The sequence below is a fragment of the Diuraphis noxia genome, unplaced genomic scaffold, assembly GCF_037042655.1.
Source record: "Diuraphis noxia isolate RWA-SAM2 unplaced genomic scaffold, SU_Dnox_SAM2 contig0002, whole genome shotgun sequence".
In the NCBI taxonomy this organism is placed as follows: Eukaryota; Metazoa; Arthropoda; class Insecta; order Hemiptera; family Aphididae; genus Diuraphis; species Diuraphis noxia.
This window is the reverse complement of record NW_028301712.1, coordinates 74,289,894-74,317,225: the sequence shown is the minus strand read 5'-3', so window position 1 is coordinate 74,317,225 and position 27,332 is coordinate 74,289,894. Positions and strand designations below refer to the sequence as shown.

General features: G+C 30.6%; 1 protein-coding gene across 1 annotated transcript; it reads left to right on the top strand.

The window, feature by feature from the left end:
* Positions 1 to 26,685, top strand: LOC107162813 (fatty acid synthase-like). The gene is made up of 32 exons (XM_089219052.1): positions 1 to 340; positions 3,507 to 3,659; positions 5,279 to 5,449; positions 5,634 to 5,834; positions 5,964 to 6,202; positions 6,285 to 6,518; positions 6,755 to 6,964; positions 7,040 to 7,174; positions 7,253 to 7,483; positions 13,179 to 13,598; positions 13,702 to 14,003; positions 14,413 to 14,557; positions 14,624 to 14,734; positions 14,898 to 15,006; positions 16,048 to 16,323; positions 16,643 to 16,813; positions 18,004 to 18,164; positions 18,495 to 18,641; positions 18,725 to 18,967; positions 19,163 to 19,353; positions 19,422 to 19,622; positions 21,470 to 21,728; positions 21,868 to 22,047; positions 22,131 to 22,323; positions 22,409 to 22,601; positions 22,685 to 22,803; positions 22,866 to 23,122; positions 23,599 to 23,878; positions 24,358 to 24,647; positions 25,623 to 25,853; positions 25,950 to 26,177; positions 26,354 to 26,685. Exons 1-32 carry the CDS (start codon positions 199 to 201, stop codon positions 26,540 to 26,542), a joined length of 6,612 nt encoding a protein of 2,203 aa, XP_089075178.1. The 5' UTR covers positions 1 to 198; the 3' UTR covers positions 26,543 to 26,685.
* Positions 26,686 to 27,332: the final 647 nt, after the last annotated feature.

The window sequence follows — 27,332 nt, the reverse complement described above, 5'->3', positions numbered from 1 at the left end:
TTATCATTAAGCCAGAGAACAACCGATGCTCTCCTATCGTGTTATTATTTCGTCGTTCTCGTTACACCGTGGTTAGATTTTCAATTGATATGCGAAATCAATGAATGTTGGTCGTAGTGAAAATTATCAGAAATTCAAATTCGATATTTTCGTAAACAAATATTAGACGAAGACGTTCAGTTACCCTCTACCTTCGTTATGGAGGAAACAAAGAAGGTAGAAGTAGTCATTTCGGGTATAGCTGGAGTATTCCCCGAAAGTGACAATGTGGAAGAATTGAAAGATCTGCTTTTCAATAAGCAGAACGGGATTACGTTGGATTCAAGACGTTGGCCTTTAGGTGAGATAGTTATCAATATAAATATGAAGATTTTTTTGTTTTGTCGATATTGTTATTATATTATAATCAATTAAATAAGTTAATTTTTTTTTTTATGAACAAAAATTATTTAATTTGGTAGGTTACTATACAATCATATGTAGTATACATAGTTGAAAAAACATATGAAGGATGATAAAAAGCAATAACTAAATATTATGTCTACTTTTTATCAATTTTGTTTTTCCATGTTCAGAAAATAACATTCGGATTCAGTAGTGCAACAGACACAATCTTTTGATTGTTTTAAAAATATTGATTCCATCGTCTGGATGTATTTTCATTATAATACTTTACATTTTTAGTTTTATTGATAACAATACCTAATCAAAACCTTACCTTCAGGCAAAATTGAATATAATTTTTATTTTTATTAAGGTTTTGGTATTTTACCTAGTATAATAATAATCATGTATAAAAAAATAAGTTTTTAAAAAACTATTATAAACAAATTAAATAATATTCAAAAACATATAATATGTAAGTTCATAAAAAAAAATTATATAGTTATTTAACTTGCAAACGTTTAGAAAACAGTTACCTAATGAAATATTATTTACTAGTAAACATTAGTATTAGTCAATTATCGCTGTCAGGAATTTTGAGTATTTTAGGATACCAGTTTACCGTGTTTTGGTAATTAATAATTAGATACTTACCATAGTTAGCGAAAATGTCGTATTATTGTGGCCGTAGCCATTTTACTCCAAAATAGATACCATTTTCCTCTACTGTCAATTTTTCTCCAATAAATAATAAATAAAATATTAAAATAGTCGGTATAAATAATTTATACATAGAAAAAAAAGAAGATAAAGAAATTGATTATAATGTTATACTTTCTTAAAAATATAGGATATTTCATCAACAAATGAATACCTGTTAAAAGAAATGAAAAATTAGATATAATATGAATAATTATTTTACTTTTTACCATTACTCGCACTAGCGTTTTTCGATAACTGATATAGATAGTATATATGTCGTAGGCATATAGTCAAATCAGGCATTTTATTAAATGCCTATAGGCATATAGTCAAAGAATTTAATGTTTATGCAATTTCACTATTCGCCTAGATATTTAGTAAAATGCCTAGTCATTAAATGACTAGGCATTTGACTAAATGCTTATTTCATGCCAGGAAAATAATAAAAAAACATTTTGTATTATTTTAAAAATTTTAATATATTTTCTATCAGTTATTTATTGCTATTTTATATATAAAAAAGCTGTGTATTATTTATTAATATAAAAAACACGTAGGCATATGAAATAATATGTTTAATTTTGTGTCACTGTGTCAACTATTACTATTGCTTTAAAAATGAAATAATAAAAAATAAATAAAAAAGTTATATTATAATTACAAGTTTTTGTTACCTATTACTTGTTGTCACATGTTGTTATTTGGTGGCATTTGCTGGAACATTTGAGATTTTTCTTAAAACATAAGCACCTATTGATTTGACATTGCCGCTTTCCTGATTGACATTGACATTTAACAAAACCTTGACCGTTGAAAATTTATAAGTTTGCTACTGTTTCCATATCTTTTTCCATAACGCCATATTTTTGTCGTTATAATCGATAAGATTATAATTTGTCCCACGGTACTCAATATAGATAAGGTTCTCATACAACCTAGTACCTACGTTAATTTTCCAAGGTAAAAACCAATGGAACTTTTATTTTTATTTAATAAGAATATATAGTACTCATTACTCGTACAACAGACTATACTGACTATATAAGCTATATAATATAATCGTAATTATGTCTATCACATCTAATTATTTATTACCTGAATATATTTATGATTTCATTTTTAAAACAATACTAAATAATAATTAACACAAAATTAAACATATTATTTCATATAGGTACCTACGTGTTTTTCATATTAATAAATAATACAAAGCTTTTTTTATATGTAATAAAATAGCAATAAATAACTGATAGAAAATATATTTAAATTTTTAAAATAATTCAAAATGTTTTTTATTATTTGCCTCGCATGAAATAGGCATTTAACTAAATGTCTAGGTGGATAGTGAAATTGCATAAGCATTAAATTCTTTACTATTATGCCTAGGCATTTAATAAAATTCTTGATTCGACTATATGCTCACGACATATAGATACCAGAATGTAATCATCAATCAACAAGCGTAAACTGCGATCCTAGACTTACTCTATCTTTATAATACGGAACTTAATACTACAACTCTGGCTAAAATATTGGAGGAAAATAGTCATAATTTTAGTCAAAAATAATGTGGAGGAGATTAGAAACCATATTGTTACGTATAAATGCAATTTGATATTAATTTATGTTATGCGCTGTATTTATTATCTGATTTACTTTGCCAACTTGAATCTGGGCAGGGTATACTGTGTACGCCAATCTAGAACAATGCCCGGTCAATTTATGATAAATTTGAGTATTAAAAATTAAAATGATGATTCTTACTTTGCCCAAAATATTTGGGAATTGTGCACAGTGTCTGGATTTCCTACTTTGCTCGTAACATATATATTGTATTGTATTATTAATTATTAGAGTAGATACCAGGTTGAGGTAAAAATTGGTAGGTGGCGGAATCAATAGATAGTTTTTAGACTACCTAGACTGGCGGAGTTAATACTGGCAGAATTGATGCTACATTGAAGGAATATATAGGTTCCAAATATTTATTATATACCTACCTATTTCCATATTTTTTACATATCTTTATGCATTTTTTTTTTCATTAAAAATAGGCCGGGAAACTATGGCCATTAGGTGTTTGTAGGGGGGGGGGGTTACGGTTGGTTTGGAACATGTAATGTGTGGTAAGGATTTGTTGCTAAAAGCCCAGGTGGTCAGCGGTCACCCATTCAGGATTTAGCAACACCAGTCGGTACGTACTCTCAAAACGTTTTTACAGATACATAGCGCCACAATTTATACATTTATTTGGGTATTGACATTTGATAATAGTAATAATATAGCTCATATGTAATATGTATACATATATTTATTATTTATTAGATTTGTTAAATAGTAGATTAATAATAATTGTCCAATTAGTAGAAAAATATTGTTCACTAAACATTTTGACAGATTGTTGTTGGTTTTGTTTTCAGACGAGTATGGTGTAACATCTGGAGTGGGCAAAGTAAAGTCTATTGATCGATTTGACAACGTTTTCTTCAATATGCACGGAAAACTTTGTGAGTGTTCGGAGACCGTGATTAAGTTGAATTTGGAGAGATCCGTGGAAGCTATTATCGATGCAGGTTAGCATAGAACCATTACGTAATAATACAATATATTCTACACACCAAATCCATGTAAATATATTAAAATAATATATTTTGGTAAATGGAAACACACATTGACATTGTATTCATTTTTGCAATACATTATTATATATTATTTCATACTTTTATAGATTGAAAATGTTTGTTATTTTTAGCAACATGCTATAATTAATTGTTGCCACTACCACATACCCGTGATTTAAAGTTGTCAACATTTGAACTTTAAACGCTAACAAAAAAATAAATAATTTTTATCTAGGTACATTGACATTGTTTTGAATTACTAAAAGTAAACTTAAATGAGATCTTTTATCAAATATTATTTGTGTTTCTATAGCAATAAACAAAGAGTTTCGAAAAAACGGATATATATTATATATATAATAATATATTATAATTAATCAAGTAAAAATTTTATTCAACTAAAAATCGAATTTTTTAAATTTCTAAGGTCCATATTTGGCGAATGAATTTAAAATAACAAAAAACAATTGAGAATAAATCGGCATTTCGTGTGTATTTATCTTATATAAACTAAATTTGAACTTAAATAACACATAAAATAATATACATAATTTGGCTTTACATAAAACGTATTTTTTTGATTCTAATTAAAAAAAAAATAGGATTTTTTAGTAAAGTCCTAGTGTTAAAATTTGAAAATGTTTTGAATTTGGAACATTAAAATTATTGGAATATTTCCACGATTTGGAATTGTGCCAAAAATTTTCATTATTTTTAAATTGCTGCAATCTTGTTTTAAATATCATTGTTTTACATTGTTTAATAAACATTATATCGTACATAAATCTAAAAAAAAATGATCATTTTATTTTCCAAGAAAGTAGTATAAGGATTTCCAAAATATTTTTAAATTTTTACTATATTATACAGAAAATACAGCGTATTATGTGTAAAATGCAAGTTTCTAAAGGTATTCATTTTTAGATTACAATAAAATAACAAAAATGAATTTATCTAAAATTGTAAGTAAAAATTCGTGTTTTTTCTTCACTTCCTAATACCGATAAATGTTTTTTTTTTTTTTTTTTATTTTTATCTAAAGATACCCGACCATCAGAAATTTACGGAAATTGATGATTTATCATTTATATTGCTCCGAAATGTGATGTCAGACACATATGTTAATACACCATAATAAAATACTCATCAGAATCTATAACCAAATGTCACATAGTCTAGATTTTCTAGAATATCTTTAGATAAGTCTATAATATTTGAATATTTTTCTTTTTACAAAAAATGATGCATCGCTAATATAAATATCAAACGTCACAGTAGTAGTGCAACCAGGGGGGTTATGTTGTGATTCCCTCCCGAAATGTTTTTAAAAGTCAAATTTCAAAGTGAAGATCCTTTTTTTGTCAATTTTTTTTTTATTTATAACCCTCCCCAAATATCCTATAGTTGCGCCACTGCAACACAGTGTCCCCATATTATAATTTAACGATATTAGTGATCTTTTAATATAGGTACAATCGATACCTGACAATATATATTAAATAATATTATATTAATATTTAATATGATTTATATTTTGTGTATTTTATAAATATTTATAAACCTATTATCAGGTATTAATCCGGGAGATTTATACGATACTAACACGGCAGTATTCACATGCTCTTCCGGTAGCGAAACCGATACAATTGCGATTTTTGACGAATCGAAATTAGGATTTGCTATAGTTGGTCACAACAAGGCCATGCAGGCTAACAGACTTTCATACGTTTTAAATTTAAACGGTGAGTATAGTCTACTGTGTTTTACCATTTTGTGTGACTTATTTATACGGCTTAACGAGTGTTTAATTAATTATCGTCGTGTTTTTAAACATATCTATTATTTTTGGAAAATACTATGTCTAATCGAAAATGGTAATACATTTCGGCCAAGAATCATTAAAATGATTTACTGTCTCATATATAGGACCTAGTTTCACAATATTAACATCATTCACTGGTGGTGTGGACGCAATAGTGATGGCTAAGCACATGATTGAAAAAGGTCATATCAGAACTGCGATAATTGGAGGTTGCAATCTGGTGCAAAGACCCAATTTATCACTTCAATTGAAAGGTTTAGGTGTTCTAAACGACGGGATAGAGACGCGGTCGTTTAGTGATGATGGTGAGTTATTTATTTTCAGATAGCACCAGTTAACTCTAATGATTATCCAATTAACTACTAAACGTATAGTTTATGATATTATATAATGGCTTAATATAAATTAGTTTATTTCTTAATTTTTTTCCTTAGCAAACGGCTTCAACAGGTCTGAATCGTGCGTGGCCATATTACTACAAAATTCTTTGGACGCAAAACGATCATATGGTACAATAATGAGTGCAAAAATGGAACAGTATGGAGACCTCAGAGGAGTATTTACTAATTACTCCACTGAACGTTACAAACAAATAGTAATGGAGGCATACGCAGAAGCTGGAATAGATCCTGCTAACGTGACTTATATTGAAGCTGATGGATGTGCAATCAAGGTATAATTTTTGTAATTTTTTTCACATAATCTCTTATCTTTACAAACGGATGCCTATAGTATTTATTTTAATTTAATTTCAGAATGTAGATGCAATGGAGTTAGACATTATAAAAGATGTATTTTGCCCTTCTCATCGAAAAGAACCATTGAAAATCGGTTCGATAAAAAGCAATTTAGGCCACACTGATGCTTCAGCTGGTCTTGTATCGATAGTAAAATCAATCATCGCAATGGACACCGGTTTTATACCTCCTAATATAAATTTTAACACACCAAACAGTGGATCAGATGCTCTTACATCTGGAAAAGTGCAGGTAGTTAAATTTAATTAAATTAACTTTTAATAATAGATTATACCTAGAACCACACAAAAATATGATATTTTTTCAACCAAACTATACGAAAGTATTAATAAAATACTTTTTTTTTCTGTGAGGCAAAAAATAAATATTAAATTGCATCTTATTCATATTATGTACTTTATTATTTTGTACGCTTATTTAAAATATATTACCGCGGTATCACGGTATCTTGGTACCTATTCTTTTAGATTGTCACAGAAAAAACTCCATTAAATGGTGATATCATAGGATTAAATATTTTCGGTAGAACTGGAAATTATGGTCATGTTATCATGAAAAAGTTTAACAAACAGAAAAAGAGAATATATGCAAAAGACGAAATGTTCGATGACGGTTTACCGAGATTAATTCTTGTTTCTGGCCGTAGTGATGTTGGGGTTAGGAAAACAATAAAAACGGTATGTTTTAATAAGATATTTAAAGTTTATGTAATGAACAAATGTCAAATGATTTTTCAAAATGTTTGTATGTAGATCGAAAGTTACAATGTCGATGAAGAATACACTTCATTGCTGCATAAAGTATACTCCAAAAACATAAATGCGCATTTCAATCGAAGTTTCTTCATCATTCCCACGCCGGGCCCGTGTAGAGAAAAAGACGTTTATGTAAGTTTGCTTAAACTTAAAATATTTTATTTTTTTATAGGTGCCTTTTTAATATTTATGTCAATATGTGTTTGTTAGTCAATTACAAATGAAAAACCTCCCGTGTGGTTCGTATTCTCTGGTATGGGGTCGCAATGGTTTGGTATGGGTGCGCAGCTGTTACGAATACCAATTTTTGCCAAAGCCATTGAAAAGTGTGACAGGGTCCTGCGGCCGTTAGGTGTCGACATAATGAATGTTATAACGAGCCTGGATCCATCGTTGTTTGACAACATCATAAACTCGTTTGTTGGTATATCGGCGATTCAGGTATGTAAACGGTGAAAAATATTCTAAAACCTAAATAATTGAATCATACGAGTAGCTTCTTTAGGTATAATGGTCTCATGCAAAGCATGGATTTTGGAATCGAAAATGAACCCTCTTCTATTATAGCATTAGTATTCATTTATCCTATATTCTTATTACTTTAGTAAATATTTATTTACATATAATAGTCAGCTTGAATGTTGGTTATTTATTTAAATTATATTTTAAATTTTAGATTCTGAGCGGTGTGATGAATATATTGATTTTACAATGTTGTGTGTGACTGTTTTTTTTATTTGTGCTCATGTACACGCTAAGTTGTCGAAATAATGCTTCGATTTTAAACTTCAGAAGCTTATCTGGTTGGAAAGTGAATTTAGTTAGTGTATTGGGGAGGCGTGGTAGTTTTAAAAAGCACCGGGAAAAACAAAAAAAAAAAAAAATAAGGAAAAACGGAATTTCTACGGAAAATAAATTTTTTAAGAAAATCGATTTTAGATATTCGTGTAACTCTGAAATAAATTACCGTAGACATGGAATTTTTACTGAATGTTTATATTGTCATTTTTATTTTTGATAAAATTTTCAAAATATTTCAAATCTTTTAAGCTACTTAAAGACATTTGAAATTTATAATCTTTTTAGTTTTTTTGTTTTATATAAATAATAATACAATTTTATACATTGGGTCAAAAAACTTGAAAATTTAATACAAGGTTTCCCATAAGTTGATATAATAACAGTTGGAAAATATTAAAAATACACAATTACGTTTTTTTTATATAACCATTTGAATTTTAAATTTTTACAAAATTTATTTAATTGAAAATTTACAAATTCTTTAGTTGTTAAAAATGTATAAAACGTTTAACTTTAATAGACAAGAATTGAAAATATAAAACAAGGTTCCACGTAGGCAAGTAGTCAATTCTGTCACAGTAAAAATTTAAAAACTATACCAACACAGTTTTTTTTTTTTATAGTTATTTTAAGTTCAAATTTAAATTAAATTACATGTTAAATAGCTCGAGAATAACAATTTTAGTTATACTGTTGTAATTTAAAAACATTATTCGTGGGTCATTTAGATTAAGAGTATTTAAAATAGAGTATACTTTATATTGTAATTGTAATAGCTAATTTCGTTAATGACTTATATTAATGCTTTATAATAAATATTATATGCCTATTATGAATGACTGAGTGATTTGAGTATATAATGAATCTGATTTGATTAATTTGGAATTTTTGACTGACTAACCGTCTCCGCTTAAAATCGTTTTTCGTATACAATGATATAATTTTATTCAATATTTAAATACCATCCATTACAGTAACCTTCTGTACAGCAGAGCAATATCCACTCATCCGCTTTTTCACTATTACTTTAAATCAATAAACACATATGGTATACAATAGTCATATATAGTGATATTTAAATGAAAAACGCCTTTTGAAATGTTATGTGGCGTCGTTAGTCAGCTTAGTCCACGGTCGTTGTCTACTCACTAGTCACTACTCAGGTTGGCGCACAGCGTGTTATCGCTGGTTGATACGGCGAAGCAGTGAACTAAAGCGCTAGTAGTCAATAGGCCTGAGTGGCTGCCGGCTGTACGAGTTCACTACTCATGACAAAATAATTTTGTTTATTAATTATTTCATTTCAATTGTAGCTTAGTCCAACATATTGACACAGATTAAATAAAACCCGATAGTGCACTTCCTATTCGGCCTATGTAATTCTCAAAAATGCGAAAAACCAAAAACCAACCTCAAATCAGCGTCACCACGAATGGGGAAAATAAGACTTTATGAGAAATTATTGTTTATTAACTACGCATCACTGCATTTTTGACACTATTCAGCCGTTGTAATCGTAGTTCGTACCGAATTATTGTTATTGTTTTGCTGCCCAACGTACGCTGAATGTGAAATTTATTATTCATTTTACCTATTCTTAATTTATTTTTGCATCATTTTTTTGTGTGGTTTTTCGTTTGGAATATGAAGACTTCAAAAAAATAAAATTATAATAAATGAATTAACACTCCTGCCACAGACCAAAATTTGTTTTTATTTTTAAAATTATGTATTTCCTCCTTGTCTTTGTGATGTAACACAGGAAGATATTTACGAACATAAACCCGAAGATTACAACAGTCTAATCGATACATTGAATTAAAGCTACACAACATTGTTGATGATTTTTGTTTTCCATTAGCATTGACGCTCAAAATAAACATAAAATTATGTTTTAAATATTATTATTATATTTTTTTTTAGGGGTTTATTGGGCCTTTAAGACCATACCGTCTCACAACCAAGCTTCCATCCTTCTCTACCCAAAGCTAGAATTCTCCAATTAGAACAACCTCCCAACTGCTCAACGTCCTTCTTTACAACATCTTCCCATTGCATTCTTGGTCTTCCCAGAGGCCTTTTACCTACAGGGTTTTGTTCAATCACTGCATGTAAAAGTGGATTTTGGCTCCTCCAAGCGTGGCCAGCCCACCGTAGTCTTCTGCTTCTGATGACCTCCAATATGTCCGCACTACCATACAGTATTTCCAGCTCTATGTTCTTTCTTCGTCTCCACTCCCCAGTTATTTCGTCTTTGACCGGGCCATATATTTTCCGCAACACTTTTCTTTCAAAGACCATGAGCCTATGCTCGTCCATTTTTCTAATTGGCCATGTTTCCGATCTATACAATACAACCGGTCGTATTAAGGACGTATATAATCGTTCCTTCATTCTTCGCGATACTGTTCGTGAGCTTAGTACCTTAGTCAGTCCATAATAGCATCTATTCCCGGCTTGAATCCTTGCTGCTACCTCGTTTGCTACATTATTTTATTCGGTCAAAATAGAACCTAGATATTTGAACTGTTCTACTCTTTTAAATTCGTAGTTATCCACTCTTATGAACTGACAGAAAGGTAGTTCCCTTCTACTCAAAAACATATACTCTGTTTTTCCTTCATTTACACATAGTCCTACTTTTGACGCTGCATTATGCAACCTACTGAATAAACTCTTCAACCTATCTTGAGACTCTACCATCAATACTATATCATCAGCATAAGCAAGTATGCCTATCGACGTGTCTTGTAGCCTAATACCCTCGTTAGGCCCAATTTTCATTTCTCTAATTACCTTTTCCAATACCACGTCGAACAGAATCGGCGATAGCGAATCGCCTTGTCTTAGCCCCGAGTTCACTACAGCCGGTTCAGTTATTGAATTTCCTACCTGAACCCTTATCAAGGTCTCCATAACACTTATTGATACTAAATTGACCAGCTTTTGTGGAAAATGAAATTTTTTCATAATATTCAGTAGACTCTCTCTATGAATACCATCATATGCTTTCTTGAAGTCCACGAAAAGTGTATGAATCTCTTTATCAAACTCCCAAGATTTTTGATATAATTGTCTAATTATGAATATCTGGTCCGTCGTAGACCTGTCAGCTCTAAACCCTCCTTGATAGTGTCCTATTATTTGATCCGCTTTTTCTTTTATTCTGTCTAAAACACAATTCGAGAATATTTTATACGCTACATTGAGCAAGGATATTCCGCGGTAGTTGTTGCAATCTTGCTTGTCTCCTTTTTTTTGAATTGGGCATACTACCGCCATGCCACCTTCCAATCCTCTGGAAGTTTCTCTGTTGTCCAAACAATAGTAATCACTTGCCAAATCCACTGTATAACATCTTCTCCTCCCTTTTTTAAGAGTTCCGCTTGAACACAATCCTCCCCTGGGGATTTGTGGTTTTTTAATCTATGCACTTGTTCCTTTATTTCTTGCAATGTAGGATATGTACATTCTTGTGTATTTATGTTCTCAATATTAAAGGGGAACTTTTCGGTTGTTTCTTCACAATTTAATAGTTTGTAGAAATACTCTCTCCATTTTTCAGCTATTTCTTTTTCTGCCGTTATCAGCTTTCCATCATCATCCTTGAGAAAAGGTTCTTTCTTTTTAAAATCTCCTTTTATGTTCTTTACTCTCTTTAACATATCCCGGGTTCTATTTAGTCTAAAGTCCTGTTCTGCACCTTTCAATATTTTGGATATATTTCCTTTTTTCGCATCTTATTATGTTGTGAGCTTCTTTCCTTCGTCTACTGAACTCTGCAGTCCTCTCTTCATTGTAAGTGTCTTTCAACCATTCCTCTCGGGCTATCTTTCTCCTCTGTACTGCGTCTTCACATATTTTGTTAAACCCGGGTTTTTTCCTATTTTTCTTTATTCCTATTGTTATTTTTGCAGTTTGTTGCACAGCATTTCTAATTTTGATCCACACATCATTCACATCGTTTGTATTTGTTATATGTTGTACTTTAAGAGTTTCACAGATTCTTCTGCTATAATCTTTCTGTATATTAACTTCCTCTAATTTCTCAATATCGTATCTATCCATAGTATTTAATTTGTATCTGTATTGTTTCTTGAATTTAACTCTTATCCAAATACCTACTAGGAGGTGGTCGGAGTCTGCATCGGCTCCTCTTAATGTTCTTACATTAGTTATACTATTTCTGAACCTATTATTGATCAGTACATGATCTATCTGGTTCTTGTGCCTCCCATCCGGTGACACCCAAGTATATTTATATATATCTTTGCGTGGGAACATTGTACTCTTGATTATTAAACATTTTCCTAATGCAAAATTCGCTAGTCTTGAACCATTATCATTCGAGTGTTCATGAAGGCTGTGCACTCCTGCCACGTTATGGTATATCCTTTCCTTTCCTATTTTTGCATTAAGATCGCCCATTACAATTTTTATATTTCCCACCGTATTATCAACTACCTCCTCTAATGTATCATAGAACTCCTTTTTTATTTCCTCATCTTTATCCTCCGTCGGTGCATGTACGTTGATTAATACTACGTGAAGGTTTTTATCTTTCAGGGTCAATGTTGAGATTCTCGGGTTTACATCTTTGAACTCTTTAATCATATGTATGATCGACTCATGCACAGCGAAACCAGTCCCTAGTTTGTGACCTCGTTCACTTCTTCCATTTATGATTGTTGTTTGTGATATCTTTGTTGTACCCACCTCTTCCATTCTCACTTCTTGTAGTGCCACGCATTTCATTTTATATCTCTCTATCTCTCCTACTAATTCCACAGTTGCTCCAGGTTTATATAGTGTTCGTATATTCCAAGTACCACATTTTAATTCCGATATCCAATTTCCAGTCTTTTTTCCCAATCTAGTTCGAGGCTTGTTGTTGTTCGATTCCTGAACAGAAATTTTTTACAAGGTCGGGTTGTTAACCCGACGCTCAATCCCCAACCTGGAGGGCCAGACCACTCCGATCACTTAAGATCAGAGTGGGGCTATTGCAGCACCCAATGAAGGGCACTGGGCGATAGGGACGCCACTTTCCCAACGCCGTCTTTTAAATATTATTTGATACAATAATTTAAAACTATGGTAAAAGATGTTGTACATTAATTTATTTATCTTATGTGGTCTTACTGATTTGAGGTAGGTTTGTATTATCAGTAAATCGAAGAAGTGCACCATCAGGTTTTATATAATCTATGATATCGACTTGTGTGCTTACAGTGGTACCACAATAGAAAATAATATTATAAAATTATTCTACTATAAATAATTTTTTTTAATAATTATTATTGCACCACGTTCATAATGTTAGTTTTTATTATAGATTGGTTTGGTAGACATTCTGAGGGCATTGGATATCGAACCGGATGGTATGATTGGACATTCCCTCGGTGAGTTAGGTTGCGCTTACGCCGACAATTGCTTCACCGCCGAAGAGATGATAATGGCTGCATACGCTCGGGGTCGGGCCTCCATAGACTCAAATCTTTTAAATGGCATGATGGCTGCCATAGGTCTTGGTTATAATGCCCTTAAAGACCGGTTACCACATGACATAGATATAGCGTGTCACAACTCATCGGAGAGCTGCACGATATCTGGGCCCACCAAAAGTGTGTCGGAATTCGTTGAAAAACTCAAATCGGAAAATGTTTTTGCTAGGTTGGTCAACGCTTCGAATATCTCATTCCACAGCCGGTACATACAACCAGCAGGCCCGATTTTACTTGATTACCTGACTAAAGTGTGTAATAAACGCGTTTTTTTAAATAATTTATTCAATACGTGTTTCGCCCACAGCGTCACTTTCGGGTATTTATTGATACTTGTTTTTCACGGGCTTTTAGAGCATACCTAATCCAAAACCGAGATCGTCACGATGGCTCAGTACTTCCATACCAGAGTCAGAATGGAATACAAATTTAGCTCGTTATTGTTCAGCAGAATATAATGTCAACAATCTACTAAGTCCCGTGCTGTTTGAGGAAACATGTGTGCACATACCAAGCAATGCCATCGTCATTGAAATTGCACCACATGGTCTTCTCCAAGCCATACTCAAACGATCAATGAGCAAATTGGTTCACATCCCGTTGACTCAAAAAGTATTTGGAGATTCCGTGAGATATTTGTTGATGGCTATCGGAAAGTAAGTGAACATCAAACATTACGATTCGAATCACTTAGGTATTTCATCAAACATTTTAAACAGCGGTCATTTAAATCGTCATTAATTTTAAAATATAACACTATGGTATTGGAACTTATTATAACTGGACAATTTATTTATTTTTTCCATTACTATAAAGTACGATACCAAATTATTGTGAACGAAAGATCAGATGATATATATATATATATATATATATATGATAGTTTGTATTTATTGTAGTATTGTTCAACGTTTATAAATGAGCCAATTGTAGAACACAAATAAAAAAGTACTTAATATCTTAAATAGCACAATAATTATTATTGGAAATGACAACAAAAACTCTTCTACAAATCTAGAATATCAAAAAAAAAGGTAAATAAAAAAATATTTAATTTTCATTTAGGATGTATTGCAGTGGATTGAATCCAAACATAGAAATGTTGTACAACCCTGTTAGTTATCCAGTGGCTAGTGGTACTCCACCTCTGCATACGTTGTGTTCATGGAATCATGAAGAAGTATGGTCAACCCTCGATGTGAAAATACTGGTATGTATAATGATATACAAATTTAAAAATATGTCAGATACAACAAAGAAATTATAAAAATTACAGATAAAAAAGAATAAAGGTGAGAGGCTTATTTCGCTGTCGCCTTCCACAAACAGTTCAATCGAAGAATATGAAATAAACGGCCACCACGTTCTTCCACTTTCAGCACTATTGGTATATTTATTTAAAAATAACAACTTACAGCTACCAATAATAATAAAAAGTACCTAGACTCCCTAGTCCCTACAAACTAACAGATATTAAGTTTTACCTCTAATATGAGCTATATATTATATTGTTATTATGATAAAACGATCATTATCTGTTTTTTCTATAGTTTTATACGTGGGAATCGTTTAATAAATTACGTGATGAACCCGACATGACCTTACCCGTTGTCTTTCAAGATGTTCACTATCATCAACATGTCGTAATAAACAAGATCCGTAAGTAACGTGTTGTGTTTAGATATTAATTTAGGCCTGCAAGCCTGCAAACGTTATGATTATAAAGTTATAATGAAAAAGAGCTATGTTATATCGTTCTGAACCCTATTTTTAACCCAATAATTTTTTATTTTCCTTTGAAATATTTCAATGAAGTTATGAAAAATGTTTTTATTTTCTTTAAACGTATTGCATTTTAAATGATTTTAAATGATTATTTATTAGTTTATTACACATAGATAATATCGATATTAAATAGATTTAAATTTGGTATAAATGTCATTATATTATCGATTAATTTTTCACTTATCAATTGGTCCCTTCAATAAAATAAGCTAACTTTTAAAAATGTTCTCTTGCTGAATACCATTTTTTTTATTTTAGCAAAAATCGAAGGATGTTTTATCGTTCCTGGTTATTGAAGCGTTACTAGTTAACTAGTTCAATAATATTGTTGAATATTTAATATTATTGTTATTTTATTTAATGAATAGAAATTTAAATTACGCCTTAACGATTATGATCCCACAGCATAAACCCCCTAACGTGCAGTAGAATTCTATTAATCATTTAGATGACAGTTAATAATCATATTATGTTATTTCCATATTTTTATCGTGTAATATACCAAATAGTCTATCTATTATACAATTTGAAGGCAAAATATTATCAAGTATATCTAGAGAGGTGTATTGTATTATATTTTTATTTTAAAACTAGTTATAATCATTAAACAATTTTAAACAAAAATGCAATTTAAAAAAATTATCACTTGGTTGAAAATTAAAATATAAAAAAATGGGTAATGCTCTGCTATTCACTTAAGTGTTTAAAGAGTTACTGTAATGGGTGTGTTAAATTTAAATTTAATAATGTATAGCGTAATAAAGGTCTTAAATTATTAAATTAAAAACAAAGCCAATCCAATGATAAATCGATTTCAAGCATCCGTTTGAATACTTTAGCCTTAAGTACGTATTTTGTTAGGTAACTTCTTAGGCAAGTCTCTTATTATAGTTTTCTGGTGGTGGTTTGTTTTAGAATCCGGTGATTTGTGTACGGCAATACAAAGTGGAACTGGACGATTTGAACTGTGCTTAAACAACATAATGATTTTGTCTGGATACATTATTGAATTTGACCAACTGAATTCGAATAAAGATGCAACAACGGCGCATGAGGAAAACGTGAATAGCGGTGGCAGGAATTCTATAGTATCGTTGAGTCACGACGATGTCTACTCAAGTCTCGAACAGTTCGGCTGCAATGTTGGTGACGTTTTCAAGACAATTCGGCACGTGAACATCTACGAAGATAGTATGCGAAACATAAACATAATACTATTAATATTTTATATTATTACTAATTACCACGCCAGAAAAGGCTTGAAACCGTTATTGACCTTTATGATTTAGATTTGGGTTTATTTAATGGTTTTTATTTTTTTGGTACAAATCCTGAAGGTATGGTTTCGGTTACAGTATTACAAAACCTATGAGTACTGGTAATAAATTAGTATTAGGTAGCTCAAACTTAAACCTTTTAAATTATTAAACGGGACCTTAATCTTTCTAGACTACTAATCCTAAAATACCAAAAATACAACTTGACGATTTGTTTTGAATCCATTTCTCAGGATTAGAAGCAGATGTATCGTGGGATAACAATTGGATACACTATCTAGACGCCATGTTGCAGCTGGCGACAGTTCATCATATGGAGAAACGTGGAGAATTCGTGGTTCCAGTTTCGTTCCAAGAAATATTTATCCATCCATCCACGTTGTTGGAAAGTTCAGAACCGACAGGTAAAATCTTAAGTTACTCTTGAAATGTCTAGTTTTTAAATGCGTATAACTATATTATAAATATTATAGCCTGGTGGATAGTAGGAAGATAGTAAGTACCTTACTACTATAATTGTTTTACAAATTGCACAATATATATGTCGACTTAATAATACATTCTCTTTTATTAAAAATATGATTTAAATGAGACACGATTTCTATTAAATAAACGTACAATTCTGTATTGCAATATTATTGTGATGTTATATGAAATTAATCTTGAGTTCATATTGATTTCTTGCTTACTGGTATACCGCGTTAAATTGAATATTTGAAAAAAAATGTATTAGAATACAAGTATATTATTATAAATTTTAATATACTTCGACATTTTTATAAAAACCAGGAAAGTCGCACTGTTGTATACCTATATAGCAATATATAGATACATTATCTATATATATTAAAGTATTGACTTTTTTCAAAATATTTTTTTACATGGTTTCAAGTTGTTGAAAAACAAACGTTTTTTAAAAATTGTATCCTTATCATTTTTAAGTTTTTTACTTTTTTAATGACAACATAGAGTTTTAATTTCATATTCCAAAGCAGAATATTTTTCTTAGTATTTTGATTCATAAAAATCGAATTTAGGACGAGTAGTTTATGAGTTATAAGTATTTAAAGTTTAGACAAGCGGATTAGTGGATAAACATTTTGCGGGGTAACCCCGTACCTCACTCGGCCATTCTAAACTTCAAATACTTATAACTCATAAACTACTCGTCCTAAATTCGATTTTTATGAATCATAATACTTAGAAAAATATTCTGCTTTGGAATATGATATTAAAACTCTATGTTGTCATTCAAAAAAGTAAAAAACCTAAAAAATGATAAGGATAAAAAATATTTAAAAATATAATTTTTTAATAAAAACGTTGGGGTTTTTAACAGCTTGAAACTATGTAAAAAAATATTTTGAAAAAAGTGAATACTTTTTGAGATAATGAGTGTTTTACGTTTAATTAATCACCCTGTATTGTATAACAAAATAACTAAAGCTATTAATTTTTGTTTAAATATTCAAATTTAAACTTTAAATGACTATATTAATAAAAAGTTATTTAATTATATATTTTTAAATTTTTAGGGTTCTTGTATTAAATTGATTGATGAATATTTTTTAGTTAGTTTTATATGTATATTTAGATTTTTCCGCACAGTACAATGTATTTACAAACGAAGTTACATGCGAAGGCATCAAGATTTCTTTACCCTGTTTCGAAGTAATGCCATTGGATCCGTTGGTGAAGACCACGTTCCAGCTTAGAGAACAAGGTTTAATCGATTTATCCAATCCCAGTATAAAAGTGAGCTATATTACCGATGCCATTTTATGCTATTATCAGGGTTGGATTAATAGGTATAGGTATAATAAGTAATTCTCTATGCTCAAGAAAAATTTACCATTAACATTGAACCAATTAATAAAAACTTCTTAATATCAAACAAATTGTTTTCATTTCTATTATTATACAATTAATTTTTGAGTATTTTCGTATATTACTTGTAAGTAATTGTATAAAACATGATAGTTATGTAGTTTTAAGTGTGAATTTGTTTATAGCTTTTAATCAAACTCTGGCGAAATTAAAAAATGTAACATGTCAAACTAACACATTGCTCTAATTTATTTGTAGAGTTCGATAGATTTCATTGACACATGCATGGACATAGTGCTTGAACACAGACAGTGCGACGATTTTGAAAATGTTTTCATGTATCCATTGTACGATGGTCAGGATGCCGAGATGGAAAATCACTCCAATCATATTGTAAAAACTAATGTACAGTGTCTACAATTTAGTGTGATTTTAGAAAAAAAACTTTAGTTTTAGTTGCTATTAAATAATTAAATATTTATTTTTAGGGTATTGATGTGGTAATGATAGAAGATGATGACAACTCGGGACGACAAAATATGAAATCAGAAAACTCGCAATACGTTGCATTAACTCGATATGAAACGTTGTCACGAGCTATGTTTTTGATGAAAAATAAAAGTCGTGTTCACTTGATTGTATTTTCAAACGGTCCTTTATCTGACAGTAATGATTATACGGTAGTGCTGCAACAGAAATTCGGGAACAACTATATTTCTTTAGTTAAAAAGGTAATACTTGAAAGTATTTTATAATATAAATATTTGCGCCTTACACAGTATTAAAATTATAAACAATTTATGATGAATAAAAAAATGCAAAAAATGCAAAAAATGCAAAAAATGCAAAAAATGCAAAAAATTCAAAAAATGCAAAAATTGATAATATTAATTAATAACTCCATTGAATGGCATTAATTTTTACAGATTTTAAAAATCGACAGTGATGCTATTATACAAAGATTGACTTCAGAAAATATAAATTGCTGCGATCAATTTCAGGATTTGATAATTAATTTAAAATCTTTAAATAAAACCATTTACCTAGTGTCTAAAATTGAACCGGTTGATGGAATATTATCGTTAGTGAAAAAAACAAATAAAATAAAAAATATTCGGTAAAGAAATTGTAAACTGTATTTATGTAAATTAAGTAAACCACATACAAAATCTCTGTTTTTTTTAGGTTTTTCTTCATGCTGGATAATTCTGCTCCTGGATTTAGTACAAGTAATCCATTTTATTCAAAACAAATAGCCAAAGACTTATTAGTTAATGTCTATCAAAATGGACGATGGGTTATGTATAAGGAAATCAAATTCATAAATGTTATAAATACCCAAAAATCTATGAAAAAGACACTTCTGGCTAACTTATCTAATACATCGTGAGTTTGTGCATTGTATATAATTTAAATAGGAATTGATATAAATAATTGTTTAATTATTGCAATCACAATATAGTATATTATGTATTTTTTCAACGAAAAGTGGTTATGCAAAAAATATGTTCCATGCCTATTATTGTTTAAATTACCAAAAATATAGTTTAATAAACTATAATAACACCGATTACTACTTTTTATTTTTCTAACTATATTTAAAACACTAAATTGTTATACAATTTGACATATAAAGATATTTATAAGGTATGTCTTTATCTATGGTAAACGTTATACTTATAAAAAAAAAATCGAGATCCACAATTTGTATGGTGGATAATAGGGTTTGATTATAATTATAGCTAGCTGAATCTTTACACTTCGTACCCTATCAAAAATCCTACCTTTTATATGGATCAAACTGTGTGCTAAATTCGTTTCATGTGATGATTCTAGCAGTATATTTTTACACATACAGATAGATAACGATTAAAATATATTAAGTAATAATCTTACAACGTATTCAATTTCGTATATTATTGTGTAATTTTCTTCGTTTTATCAATATAATTTTGACAATTCAAATATTGAATTGAATGATATTTAGGCCTACCTATCACTTTTTAACTTGGCCTATCTTCTGCCCATAGGTCTAATGAAACACTGTATCAAATTTCGCCGCAATCGGCCCATCAATTGGAATTGGGATGCATGAAGGATAAATAGACAAAAATCCATTTTTATTTTCATATTAATTGCCCACTAAAAATACTAATGCTTGTGATTTATTAATTTACTATCTTATAGACCACCATTAATTATTTTTTACTTGAATTAGGCAACGGTGTAGATCAAATAACAACACTAATGTGAAACGATTTTTTTTTTTTGGGGGGGGGGTTGAGGCATCAACAGCAAGGGTCACTAGCCTGTGGAACTATGGGGGAGAGGACTGTTGGTTCCAACGTCGGTGTTTGGTAGAATTTTGAATGAGCACCCGTAGATTTCTGCCATGGCCGAATGGGGGGCGGCGGCCTCTCTTTCCAGATAGCGTGAACTGTCCGGAAGCGATGCTGCCCATCTGACAGCTTCAACCAACGTCTTAATCCACCCGGCCTTTACACCTCCCGTGATACAATTTAAAACAGTTATAAAACAAATTTGTCCCAACTATGAATTTTGAATTCAAATTGTTGAAATTAAAAAAAAAATGTATTCGAAAACTTAGTGTTTATTATTCTAAATACTTCATGATAAATAACATTTTTTGTTTTATTTTCTGGCACATATAAAAAACAAGTGTTGTTGGTATTCTGACACGGAAACATTTAAAACAAATGATTTATTTTATTTCATTTATTTATTTAAATGGTTGCCATTCATTAAAAAAAAATATTATTACTTTTATTATTTAGCTTTTTTTGCTGGACAGATGGCGATATTGTAATTTCATCAACACCTCATCATATTCCCCTGACCCCGTAACTTTTTAAAATTTTTTCTTACATAAGAACCTTCCCCTGACAATTATAAACACAAAAATAAAAGTATAGTGAAATCGGTCCAGCCGTTCATGCCAACCAAGGGAAACAGGGCTCTATTTTATACATAGAGATATACACTACCTATATAAAATTATATTTTCATATTATGCATGAGATTAATTTAATGAAAAATGATAATTTTATTACTGCCATTATATTAATTTTTACTTACCGATATCACATGTAATCTCTATAATAAACCTAGAGTTATATTAACGCTTTGTATTTTTTTTATGATATGAATTTGGATATTAAATTATTGAAAAACTATCAAAATTATAATATTTATATTTATTATTTTGATTTTAGAATCAAAAATGTTTCTGTAAAGTATATCGGTCTGAATCCCCAAGACACGATTGTCGATATGAGAAACAACAATGTTGAGTACGACGAATTAGGACCTATTGAGTACTCCGGTATGACGTCTGACGGGTCTTTGGTGATGGGCATTGCGCCATTTATACCAACAGTTTCTGATATCACTGCTGATCCTATTCTATCATGGACAGTTCCTAAAAATATGTCTCTTGAAGAAGCATCGACCATTCCGGTGCCATATTCAATGGTAAGCATTATGTCTGTTCGCAGTGAATTGTTATAATTATAATAATATTATTTACGATCATTATTATCATCGGTTTTATATTATTATATATTAAATATATCATTAAACTGTTTGTACATTTTATATCGATCCATTTCAGGCGTATTACATGTTGATCGTAATTAGTAAGATAACCAAAGAGCATTCTGTGTTAGTACATTCTGGATTAACTGCTGTAGGCCGGTCAGCCATAGATATATGTATAGAAAAAAAATGTCAAGTTTATGTCACCGTATCAGATTCCAGACAAATGGAACTGTTAAAACAGAGATTCCCGTTGGTACGTGATTATACGCTGAAAAGCATCGCATCGTAGAATTTAAAATTCACATTGATTTGATAAATTACGCGTATGATTTATAGCTTCCACATTCAAACGTAATAATTTACGACAAAGAAAATTTCGAAATTAAATTCCTCATGGCGAACAATAAAATGAACGTAATCATAAACTGCCTGGAAGGAGAAGATTTTCACGCTACTGTTCGAGTAATTGCAGATCATGGACATTTTTTCCAACTGACCAAAAGTGACATGAAAAAGAAATATAAAATGGGTACATAAATATTATATAATAGTATTCAAACGTGTCTATAAATATTAAATTCAACTATAATGTTATCTCTGTTTGTTTCAAAAAGGTATGTGGGCATTTATGAATGCTTTATCGTTCTTTTCTATCGGTATGGGTAAATTAATGGCAGAATGTGAAGAAACAAAGCAGGCCATTAAACAATTAATCGAACAAGGCTTACAGAACGGTACGATCAAACCATTTGATCGGCATGTACTGACCGGAGCATGCACGGGAACCCAAGCTCTTGAGACCCTCGAGTGAGATAGCAATAATTTGTTAATCATATTTATGGTACAATATTCATAAGTTCTTATTTGTTTAACGTCACGACGTGTTGTAGGAAATTGACTCGAGAAAACGAATTTAAACGCGTCGTGATATCCACGTCGAAAGCCAACAACGTCAAAAACGAGATTCACCAATTCCAGTGCTGTCCGGACAAAGTGTATTTTGTAATCGGTAAATCCAAATCCATTATCGATAATACCTGATATTTTTATACCTATGTAAATTATGTTTAGGAAACGCATGTGACGATTGGTTGTGTTTGGTGGAATGGTTGGCGCAACGAGGTGCGTTAAAAGTAGTCGTGGGTTTGGAAACTCATTCACTGACGCCGTCAGTTTCGCGGAAATTCAACATCTTTCTTGATCGTTATAAGGGGATCACCGTGCAATTGGTGTCACAATCACTGTTGGACACCGAACAATCGGCTCGCGATTTATTGAACAGTTCGATAACAATATATCAATTGGCTGCGGTATTCTTCGTGAGTGGTGTAAGTCATCAATATTTGAGCTTAAAGTGCAAAAAGAGACTGAGTAGGTAGTGATTCGTTTGCCGTTTCTAAAAATCGCTCTGTCTAAATTTCATGACATTGGCCCATGGATATATTCAATATAACATTAGTCCTATATTAAAAATGTACACCATAATCGTATTTATCATAATTTTAGTTATTTTCTGAACTTAATTTAAAATAGTAGATGTAATGTACTAGTGAAGTGTAGGTTTATTATTTTCTAAATGACGAGTACAAAGGTAATGAAGGTATATTATAGATGTATAGTCAATGAATTATACTACCAACGGTATGTGTTTTGCATGAATAATTTAATAGATATCGTGCAATTTGGACACTTTTTACTTCTACATTTTTAGTATGAGATTCGAACGCACAAACCCTTACCAATTATTTATCCCAGATCACCATGAAGTTTTATAATATGTGGTTGAAAATTTGATGTTTCAAAGGTGAAGGAAAAAATGATTGAAAACATGCGATTGGCAATGGATCAAATCACAGAACACAATAGGAAAACGCTGTTCGCGTGCTTATTCTGCGGTGGGGCAAAAACGTGTGACCGATTAAAGTCAACTGGCATCAACGCGCTGTGCTTATCATGGGGTCAGAACGGTGACAAACCCAAGCTAAGAAAAATCATACCCATACTGGAGAATTTAATTCTGAAATCCGACACGCTCACTAATGCTGTAGTCGTGTGCTCGGAACACGTAGCTGAAAAATTGACAAGTATGATAATAATATTTAATTTATTTATATTTTATTACTCAACGGACCATAGGCCCGGTTAACTTTTAATTTACATGTCATACATATTAATTACAAACTTTCAAATCAAATTAACATAGAGAAAACAATTTTAATTAAAGTGAAAATAAAAAAGGAGAATGCCATCGGCTCAGAAACCATAGATCTTTAAGATAAACTTTACTAATAATAATATTATCTCAAGGCTGTTGACTTAACCAACCAATAACTGTTAATAAGATTAATCTTCTATATTTAATTTACGATTATGATACATCATTTAATGTGACAAAATGTTGACACGTTCGTTTTATTATTAGCATTCATTATTTATTATATAATTATAGGTACTGCACTTTATTCAATCATACGATGTACATCGTACCTACATATTTATGAATCTATAGATTTTAGTAGGTTATGTACATACCTACATTTATTTAAATATTTTTTGATTTAAGATTCCAAAGTGCTGCAGAAAGACCACAACAACATGTTTTTACCAAGTACCATCGACGAATTGGAACATAATTCAAAGTACATAGTTGTCGGTAATCCGGACTTTGTGGAAGTGACTACCAAAAGCGTATTGTACGCCGACGCCAAAGGAGCGTATCCCATATTCGTTTTACCAGGTTTCCAACCCAGCTGCATGACAAACTTGTACAACAACCTGGGATACCCGACTTTCGAGGCCCGATACCCATCTAAATTTGAATCAATCAATAGCGTTGCCAGCGATCTCGTAAAAGTGAGATTCTATAGCCTGGTCTACTAATCAAACTATCCCTATTAACCTCAGGTTTTTGAACTTGGGAAAAAAATGATAAATATTCCTGGCTTAATTAATTATGAAAAAATATTTCATGTTCGATATTGCCTACCAGAAAAAATTACAAATTAAAGAAAAATTCATATATTTTACTTGGTAGTTGGAAGACATATACTTAACCTGACAAAAAAAAAGCTTCTATTATAGGTAGCTATCATCAAACTGATTTGAAAATATGTCGTAAGTACAACAGTAGGGTTGCGATAGTACAAATATACAACATCCAATTTTGTCGTAGTTATTTTGTAAAAATATTGCCATTTGTAAGCACCATTGTCAAAGCATATGTCAAATATCGTTCATTATTATTCTTATCATTATTATTATATCGAAAAGTTCATATTAAAAGACTAGAGTGGCACACTAACGCAATTACTAAACAACTTCTCGAAAACTCGTAAGATGTTAGGTTCCTTGAAAATGTTAAGTCCTATGATTTAATTTAAACGTTTTAGACTAAGAAAAGGGGTGATCTCGTGCGAAGTATAATTCCCAAATATTTCTCGATTACTATACATATACCTATATACGTATGGTATTGGTATATATACATTACTCACTCAATACAAAATGGTGTAAACATTGTATTCATAAAGACAAATCTTCTTTAAAATACTAATGTTACTTAAAGTAATTAAATATCGTATATAAATATATTTATAAATCTACCGAATTTTTAACGTTAATATTCATATTTTATCGATTATAATACGAGTAAACTTAGCTAAATCTTGACGTCATAGGTAGTTATTTACTTTATTCATATCAAGGTTATTTATAATAGCGATACATTTATATTGTACGTAAAACACTCTTTTTGCAAAGTTTTGATCAGTAACCTTGGTTTACCGCCTTATCTTCCTATGATGAATGATGATATTATGTGTATTTCAGAAACTTAGACAAATAACCGAACACCGCGCAGTCACTCTGATCGGAGAATCTTGGGGTGGTGCAGTTGCTCTGATAATGGCTCAAATATTGGAAAATGAAGGCATTTTGGTATCGCTGTCGCTGTTGAACGGAGTACCAAGCACCCTTCTCAGTTGGACCAACAAAAATTTCCTTATTGACGACAGCATAAACGCGTCGTTGCTTTCGAGATACTTTTCGATCGACTGTGAGGTACAAACCCGATCGACCACCAACCTAATTCTCTTCATACGACTTTTAAATGGCTTATTCTAATCTATTTTTTTTTTTTATCTCGACGAATAACAGACGGCCAAAAGATTTTCATCTCAACATGAATGGGACAAGAACATTATCCAGCTACTCCAATCGAACGAGATCACGGCTACTCGTGAAGTGAACAGCTCGTTAAACATGATACAAACACAACTCGACACGTTGATTAAACTGAAACCATTATCCAATAAACTACTATCGATACCCCAAATATTCGTATCTAACGAGCTATCCGACACGACTTTGGATGCCTTAAATAAAGTGAGTCGCTTTAATATTATCAAACATATGGGTCATGAATTATAATAATGTCCTATGACTGAGATAATAATGATTATGTTGTTCATGATACGGATATATCATTTTTATCTTATTGTTAATTTAACTTATATGTATAGTGCGATATTTTTGTAATATTGTTTGTTGTTCTTCTTTAGTTTTGCATCAACCAGCCTGTTATTCACATTGTCGCTGAAGCAAACTGTAGAAATATGTTAAAAAACTCAAATGTTATCAAAACGATCAATGAAAACGTAGCGTTTGATTACCCACACAGCTCAATATTGTCTTTGGATGACAAATATAGTCGACACTATTATAGTACCGAAGTTTCATTAGTGTGTTAACAAATATTTTATTTTTCAAATAGTTATTGATTCAAGTGCCAATTATTTGTCAGTGAATTTGATACGTTTGAACGATGATATACTATTTAATATTGTTTATTTATTATCGAAATAAAACATTTCGTATTTTAGAGTCAATGAAATTTTTTTAATCCTTGTTATTATTATTATTTTTTTTTTTTTGATATAGACAGAATATTATATAAGTAAGAATTTACTTAGATAATAGGTATTTGGAAAATCTAGAAACTGTATTTGTTAACGCAATAAGTAAAAAAGATAACTGACATACACAATTATAAAGAACAACGCATGAGACACAAGATGAGGGAAGTCATTCAGCGAAAACATTTGAATATCACAATATTAAGAATATTAAGAATATAATAATATGGTTACAATTTCTATAAAAAAAAACTTTCACCCTGTAAAAATGTTTAAAAATCGAAAACAAGATTCCTCGTAAGATTTTCGTCTATTAATTAAAAAAGCGGTTAAGTGGGTGACGCTCTGCTGTACAGTAGGTTAGTTAAACAAGTAGTCAGTAGGTTACAGATAGTTATAATGTATGGCTTATAATTTTAGTTCAATTATATAATATTATCATTGTATATGAAAAACGATTCTAAGTGGTGAAGTTTTGTCAGCCTAGGATATTTTATATTATATTTATATTGTTATTACTACTGTAGCCGGTTGGTTGAATTAATATTGTTTGAATGTTGTCATATTTGTAAAAAATAATATATTTTAGAAGTTTCAAGTAACCACGAATAATATTTTTTAATTA